At 39.8% G+C, this 8,755-nt stretch overlaps 1 protein-coding gene across 1 annotated transcript in view; it reads right to left on the minus strand.

Annotated features, from left to right (window-relative positions):
• The window catches only part of LOC106527162 (semaphorin-3F), a gene marked incomplete in the record, with an annotated part of 35,029 nt that overhangs the window by 13,435 nt on the left and 12,839 nt on the right, over positions 1-8,755 (minus strand). The window contains 5 exon segments of the mRNA XM_014021963.1: positions 678-719; positions 843-931; positions 1,939-2,161; positions 2,336-2,480; positions 2,574-2,643. Of these exon segments, the coding sequence (XP_013877417.1) occupies positions 678-719; positions 843-931; positions 1,939-2,161; positions 2,336-2,480; positions 2,574-2,643 (569 nt within the window).

The raw sequence follows: 8,755 nt of genomic DNA on the forward strand, positions 1-8,755 counted from the left end.
CAATTTATATATTTCCGCTTGTATTTTTAATTGTTAGTTTGGGTCCTCCGTACTGCAGAAGCCTGATAATCACCCATTCATTCAAATCAGGTGTGTTTGAGCAGAGAAAAAAATAAAACATGCAGGGCTGTGGCCCTCGAGGACCAGGATTGCCCACCCCTGTTATAGAAGTAGTTTGGTTTGTAGTTTGCTAATTGCTGGTATTCCTGTATGTCACCTACAGTGGTGGGTGGGGGGACTTCAAGCACTGTTTAACATTGTTTAACATCAGTAGCTTCTAGAAGTAATTACTTCCATAAACAGATTGAATGTTGAGAATATTCAGCCATGCTCAGAATCATCTGAGTTATGATTGGCATTGTATCATCATCAGCTGTTAAAAATTCATCAGCCTGACAGGCTGCGTGTAATCGTAGCTCTCTGTCTGATGTCATGACATACAGAGGAGGCCAAGCATTTTAATCACTTTGAAAGAAGACACTGAACTTTTGATGTCTTTTCCATTTTCCCCCCTTTTCATCGTCTTAGTCTCACAGCTTTGATATGAATTATGAGGAAGGAAGCAGGAGAGCTATACAGCTGCGCACATGTGGCTCATATCCTTTTCAAAACGGACCGAGGTTCCTTTCTTGCAGGAAATTTRGAAAAAAAATAATCTCTTGTGCGGACACTCTTACCCTTTTGGACGAGACCTTCATTGTTGTTATAGGAGTGGGGACCTTGATGGAAAAACATAAAGATTGTGAGGACAGTTAGTTAGTTTTATGGGTAGTAAAAAAATATTAGACGCGCAAGCAAAAGGAGAAAATAAAATATTATAAAGAAGAGAAAGTTGAGCCAACCTTGAAAACCTCAACCTCCTCCAGGACCAGCTCCTCAGTCTGCAAGTCATCTCTGGGCAGAACGATGATTTTCTGAACCGTTCCCTTGTCTGTGGATCACAACAAGCATCATTTACACACCTGTGACTTGACCCTCCCTCTGACTGTCAGCAGCCTCTTGGATTCTTGTTAGACTCTCAGCAGTCTCCAACAAGGATAATCCTAATGTCAACAGGCAACACCGTACGTCACCTAATGACCTTGGATTTTTTTGAGGTAAAAACTTTTTTCTGTCGTTCTATTTGTTTGGATGCAATAAGACATTCCCTGGCCTCTCCCTGCGCCATTTGATTTCTGTAAAGCATTCCTGCAAGTGGGATACCTGAGATTTATTAAGCGTTCTGAATTGAACCCCTGTGCGGGGCTGAATAGCTCCGACTCTCTGACAGCAGCTGAAAGGACACGCATTCCTCCACAGCAGCTGCCATCGCACACACAGGCCCATTAGTCTCCTCCCCGTAAGGTTCGGAAAGACAAAAAAAAGGGTCGAGGTAAGAGGTGTGACTTGCAACGTCGGGTAAGAGCAGCAAACTCTGCGGCGCCTGCTGTCACGCAGCGGCCTCATTAAAAASTTCAAGACATGCAGGCGATCAGATAATTGCTCTTTTATCGGTTCTGTAAGATTAAAAGGGATAAATACGCCAACCCTAACCCTCCTTCCTGCGTCACTGCTTTTGTTCTCACCCCCACCCCCCGCTGCCCTCCAGGTACAAATCTGTTGTTTACACCATGGGTGCAGAGTGAGGTACAAACTCTTTGATAGGTTAAAAATCTACTCCAGCACAAAAGGAAAGAATGTTTTTCTCCTAATGATAAATGGATGCAGAGGAGACACGTTCCCCCACTTATATGGGATTTATTTCCACAGGGAGATCCTGTTCTCCATTCTTCAGCGCCTCACTGACAGTGTCACTCAGCATGTAGACTCGGATCAAAGGCTTCATCAGTTCAAACACCTCCAACAGTACAAATAACCCTAAACGTGATCATTTCTAAGCAATAAAAACAACGAGAGCTCTGTTTTTAATTCACGTTCAATATTTAATAAAACACTCACCTGTGCCTAAGAAAAGCACTTCATAGTTGCCGTCCGCAGCCGTCACTTGGTCCACTGAAATGGTGGTGAACTCATAGTCCACATTGGTCCGAACCACTAGGGGGCGCTTGTGCACTGGGTAGACTGCGTTGTGCATGGCAGGGTGATTCCTCATGAAGTTAATCACTTCATCTGGGTAGTCCTTTGTGGACTTCATGCTGGGGGTGAACGTACCTCCGGGGCACTGGAAAAGGGGGTGTGGGGACATTAACATTCTGAGCACGAGCACCAAAACCCACAATCACATTAAATTTTGGATCTTGTTCAGGTGGGTTCGGCTTGAGGTTCAAAGAAAGGAGAGTGTTGTGTTGGTGATCTGTGGGATCCACACGAAGAATCAAAGTCGGCTGATGCTCACCGTGCCGGGTCGAGGGTAGGGCATCTTCCCAGTGTAGGCCACCCACTGGTAATTGGGGCCCTCTTTGTGGGCAAATGGTCCATTGAATACCATGCGGATATCAGCCATAGAGTACACACATACTGCTGAGCCTTTAAACACAGAGCTGTGGGGTGGATGTAAAAAAAAAAAAAACTGGTTAGTTTCTCCTCGCCATCACAGAAATGACGTATTTGGTATTTGCTGTGGACAAACTCACCCAGAGACTGTGAAGACGCCGTAAATCACAGGATTTTTTGTGTCCTGCGTTGGCTGTATGTACACATCTCCTATAAGAGACAAAAGACAGCAGGGTTTCTAGCTGGACAGACTCACATAGAACGCCACACCTCACTGGATTAGAAAAATAAGCAAAATGACATGTTGGATATGTGAGCCTTTCAGAAGAGATGTTTGACAAGAAACTAGATTGCTAAACCACTTGTGATTTCTCAGAAAATTAAAACAAAGTTTTCACATTCTTCCTACAGCCACACGATGCTAATTCAAAGAATAAGACATTTCTTTTATTAAAAAGTAAGAATGCATCATAAACTTCTTAAAGTCTTTAAATCACAAACACGTTAGTTGTCCTGCAGGGCTCTGACACTGACTCTGCCTGATTTAGCTTATCCTTTGTTTGCTGCCAAGTACAGGTGATAATTCTTTCTGCTGTTGAGRACCTGACCTAAATACTAGTCCTGGGGGACTTGTTCACTGCCTGCAACAGGACAAGGGGCCGTCAACATGAAATAGACAATGAGCTCCTGACCTAGTTGCAAAAAAACGATTGGTGGAAAAAGTCAAGTCGTGAAACATGTAAGACAGAGAGCAGAAAACACAGGAGCAGGGTTTAGAAAGCGTGGAAAAAGAAGGTGAACCGATCAGATGCTCGAAAAGAACAAGTGCACCAATTAAGATTTATGTGCTCGCGGCTCCATATAGACCAGCATGAGAAATTAGCTGTCAGGCTGCAGATGCAAATAGTTTGAAACATGGACTGTGCGAGGATTGCCATGAAGCTGAACTGCCGGGTTCCAGGTCTGTCCGCATTAGTGAGGCTGTATAGTCTTTCTCGGGGGGATTGTGTGTAGCTTCGAACTCATCCCCGGAGAGCCAGATAGAAGTTCAGAGAGAGCCGGCACATTGTCCTCACTCTCAGGTTCACACCCGTTCACTCTCACTCACCAACTCGCTGATTCCCACAGCTGCCACAAACCAGGGCGCTGGAATGGTCACGGGTCAGCACGGCCGCAACCCAACGGGCTGCCGTGGGTGCCATGCAACGTGCTTCTCGTCATGACATACAGCTGCTGTGCTGCAGAAATGAGCGATTTGCACGCAAGAGAACACAAGTGCGTGCTAACAGACTTGCAGAGAGATATTTCTAAGAACAGATCAAGACTTCAAAGRGAAACAAGCTGTGTGATTTGCCATTAAAGACATTTCGTAGAAACACTAAGATGACCTTGAGAATGTGTGAAAATCATCATCTGCAACTTTTTTTTAAAGATGTTTTAGTGACAACYCCACAGATTCAACATGCACCCGTCTCAACTTGGTATTACGAGTTTAATACCAACAGGTTTTGGTCCTTTTGAGTTAAAGGAACAAATTGAAAATAATGTATAAATAATGTACCATTTAAAAGTATCCTATTTTTGTATGTTTTTCATTGATTAATGGTATTTGAAAGTGTCCCATAGGTGACTGTATGGTCTTATATCAGGAATAAATAAATGTAACTGAATTTGAATGTTCCCTTCTTTAAGGGTCACCACAGCCGGAAAACTCGCATACAAGATTTGCCATTTGTTTTACGCTGGAGTTGTTTGACACAACCTGGGCTCAAGGTTACAAGACCACCTTACAGACCACTGAGCTACCGCAAGCCTGATAATATAACTAAAATAAACTCATTATACAGACCTGTTTTTTCTTCTTTCATTTCTCCTAAGATAACGTTTTATGTGAATTAGCCAAAGATAAATAAACTAACATAAACTAAGCTAACATTGTTGGCTTTGTTTGGAAAATTAAAAATAAAACTGTTAACCAGAAGCCATCTAGCTGATTTTAGCATAAATGCTAAAAATTGTGAATAAAACTTATGTCCACTAGTATTAAGAAAACCTTCCAGCATTAAAAACCAAAGCAATAAATATAGCTTACTGTAGTTTACTAAATACAAACACAGATGTAACATTTCAGTGTGACCTTTAGAGCCCAGTTTGTCTATAAACTAAATTTTTCTTTGTATTTCTGTATTTCTGTTATTTTTGCTTGGCTAAGTCACATCTTTCTATTAATAAATTTATATTTATTACCATAAACACAAAGGAGAAAAATTGCATAAATTTTTGAATAAAACTTTACATAGGTTACTAATGGTATTTAATGTTTTGTTAATGTCCAATGTTTAATTACATTGACCTGTATGGCCCTGTTTACCCTAAACTGCAGATATTTTTCTTTATAGAAAATGCTCTTTTACAAAATACACCAAGTTGGGACTTGGGCCAACACAAATAATTTCTGCCTCAAAGCGAGGTAGTAACAGAGCTGAAACAGTTGACGTGAAAAAGCAGGCAGCCTTRGAGGTAGAYATCMACCGATACAGGTTTTTGAAGGCCGATAACGATACAGATTTTTTAAACATCAGTCTAACCGATACGCCGATACGTGCAGCCGATATTATTTGGCTGATTCTTGAAGCCGATACTGCCTTTTTCTTCCTCCATTAACATGATTAAAACAACAATGATAACAAATGTTACACAAGTCTTAATTTAAAACAAAAACAAAAAATACCCATTTATTAACTAAGCCTTGTCTGATGCAGGCTGTATTAAGTGCTACCACATAGGATTTTTTCTTTAAAAATTAAAAATAAACACATTCATTATTTATTTTATCTAGTGCTAAATATTCTGTTCTTATTTTTATATTAATAAGAATAATATATTNAACAGCATTTTTGATACAAAAACAGCAACAAGCATAAATAAAACTGTCAGAGCAACACAGAGAAAAAGAAGAGACACATACATCTTTACTATCTTATCTAGTGCTAAATATTCTGTTCTTATTTTTATATTAATAAGAATAATATATTTTTTTTTACATAAAATTACTATTTTTTAACAGCATTTTTGATACAAAAACAGCAACAAGCATAAATAAAACTGTCAGAGCAACACAGAGAAAAAGAAGAGACACATACATCTTTACTATCTTTGTGAGGACTTCACACACAGCGCTCACAGCATCTCTGCCTCAGTCTGCTGCTCCCGTTTTTAACACCAGGCAAAAAATGCATTTAAACCAGCTGACGTTAACTTTAGATCGCAGTTTGAAATGGACACCGAAGAGAACCAGCATCACGACTGCGGTCACAGCAAACGTGATGTGAGCAGCGTCTGGTTCACATGTGAGCAGTGTCTGGTTCACATGATGGTGGACGGCTGCGCTCGCTAAAACGTTCAGCGAGAAAAGACAGAAAGCTTTTTTATTTTAATCCAGCAGGGAGAACAATAGAGGTGTTTTTCTATGCCTCATGTGAGCAGCTCCAGCATTTTAAAAAAGAAAAACAACGCAGACACGCTGATTACAGTGCGGTGCGAAAGTGAAAGTAAAACATGTCGCAGCGCTCCCGTCTGGAAAAGAAACTTAAACACAGCTGTTCTCTCTTCCCTCATAGTCTGACACAGAGGGTAGAAACAGCTAAATTAGACAGTTAAAACACATTTATAGTTCATAACTCACCCTTGTTGTTGTTGCACTCTGTCTCACAACATTAGCTGCTGCGCTCTCCCCGGGGGAAGGGGGGGACACATGCACTCGCATGACCCAAAGAACAGATCGGCCAAACGGACAGTGTATCGGGCGATACCGATACAAGGAAAAAACGCAAATATCGGCCGGCCGATGTATCGGTCAACCCCTACTTCGAGGCTCAATATAGTGATCAAGTGAGGACATATGGTGTGTGCAACTACATGGTCACCAGATTAAACAACAGATTTATTACTCAGGGAATGACAGGTGAGGCACAGAAACTTCACATTTAGTTTAAAAAGCATGTTAAAGACAAAGATCACTGCTAAAGTGAGTTACTTTGGTTTTGAAGGCATTACAATAGAAACATTCATCGCATTAATGCYTTGAACTCTTTGTCAACYCAGCTGAGTTCTGCTCCACATTTTTTTATGTTTCTACAACGCTCGTTTCATTTCTGAAAGCTCACGTATGTGGGGGACATGGTCGGCTCCATCTGTGACTTATGAACGGCAAGAGGCAGCATAAAGACGGGCTGGTCTGTGCAGCCATTTAATTAAACAGTTTTTGGACAGAGCCTAAAAACTCTGTACACAAASTGGCTTTATGAACAATCAAAGCAGACAGTAAATGTGAGGCCATTAGTATGAAACTTAATCATTTCCACCCTCTTTGAATTTTTGGAAGGGACGGCTGCTCTGCGGTCTGACGTGTGCTCTTTTTCACACTATCCCTATGACCTGACTGCTCATTCACCAGCTTGTTRCACCACACGTTTAGAGCCCTTTTCAGGCAATGTCCTACAATTAATCATTAGTGTCAAACACAGCCGTCTTTCTGTCTCAGAGTCACTCGGCACTGCTGTGTCTATGTCAACACTGACCTAACCAGTAAAGACAGAATCCTTGTTTGCAAAAGGCAAAACCTGCCCATTTTCACTCCGAGCCACTTTCTTCTCATTTATGTGAACCGGCTGTACAGTTTGAAAGTGTGTGTCACTTTTGATTGAAAAAATATACCTCACTGATGAAAACAAAGTGGTGCATTTACAGCTGTACGCTGGTGCAAAAGAAGAAATAAATGTGTCAAAGAGCTAAATAAATAACACCAAAACGTACAACATTTTAGCAAGACCCTTTCAGTCTTGAGCTTAGTTTATTATTTAGTCTTGACTTTAGCTTAAGAAAAAAATGTAGCTTCATTTAACAAAGCCTGTTGCGTCACATTAAACGAACAGGAGTGGACAAAAGAGGAGCTTCCTCCTGAAAGCCTGACAGTCTCACAGTCCCATACATTCCAGCTCAGCAATCTGATCTGTCGCCTTCTTCAGGCTGACTTAAACTTCCATTCTCACGTCTRGCTTGCAGTCTTGAGTGTKGACAATTGCGTAACYTTCATCTGTTCACTGACACCCAGTCAGAAGTCAGTCTTACYGACCAATGCGGTTTGAACTGTGTGATTGGTCAGAACTTCATGGGCATGTTTCTTTACGCACACGTGCATGCATATAAACACAGCTAAATATCAATACTCAAACAAAAAAAGACACCTACAATGTGAGACTTTTTGTGTTTACATAAAAAAATGATGTATGAGCAGACAGTGGGCTAAGCTTTAATTTTTGTGTTTTGTTTTGTAACCAGGTACTGCAGGAAACTATTCTTTACTTAATATTTTAGATCAGTAGTTCCCAACAGGGGTAGTGGGGGTGCCAGAGAGAACAGGGGGGTAGGAATAATCTTGTCTGTTCACGTTATGAAAATATCAATTTCTTGTTTATATATAAGAATTACCAAAAAAAGTCCATTTGAGCAATTAAAATTCAGCATAATTCAGTTTTTTTCTTTTCTAAATAAAAGTTGGTAAATATTTATTGTTTTATAAAGAGATAAAGTTTGAACACATCGAGGGATTATTGTTAACATTAACTTTTATCAGAAACATAAACTTAGTTTAGTTKTAACTTGTTAATTATGTTTTAATTGGACGTTCCAAACAAATTCAGTGATTTAATAATGATGAAGGGAAATAGAATACATTCTTAACAGTAAATGGGCTGAGAATAAATTAATATTTCTACTCGTATTACAAAACAAAAACAATGTAAAAATGCCCCCTTCATATAGAATCATGACCTCATTATGTTCTGTCCTACACAATATATGAAAACTATGAGTGGGAAGTGTTTTTCAAGTGTTCAAAGGTTACTTAAAATAAGAAAATTCAAATAAATAATGCAACCATTACAAAAGTATTTTCCTGCAACATAAGACTTTGTGGTGCTTTGCAGCCAGGAAGGTATCATCATGCCTCCAAGACCATAAAGAACCATCAGTTTTCATGCTAAAAACCATTGTGTACCCTTCATGTCTTGTCTGATGTATGTAGGCAGTGTGAATGAAGCCTGAATGATTTAACTTTATATCTACATCTAGTTGATGACAATCATTTATTCTGTTAAAAGGGACCTATTATGCAAAATTCACTTTTTTAATTTTTTTTACTCAACTTTGGTTATGTACTTCTTAAAAAAACAGTCCTAGGACCAAAAAAATGCACCCAGGGGCATATTTACTGTAAGTAAATGTATTTTTAATGTATATTAACGACAAGTTTTATACTTCC

The sequence above is a fragment of the Austrofundulus limnaeus genome, unplaced genomic scaffold (genome assembly GCF_001266775.1).
Source record: "Austrofundulus limnaeus strain Quisiro unplaced genomic scaffold, Austrofundulus_limnaeus-1.0 Scaffold312, whole genome shotgun sequence".
Lineage (NCBI taxonomy): Eukaryota > Metazoa > Chordata > Actinopteri > Cyprinodontiformes > Rivulidae > Austrofundulus > Austrofundulus limnaeus.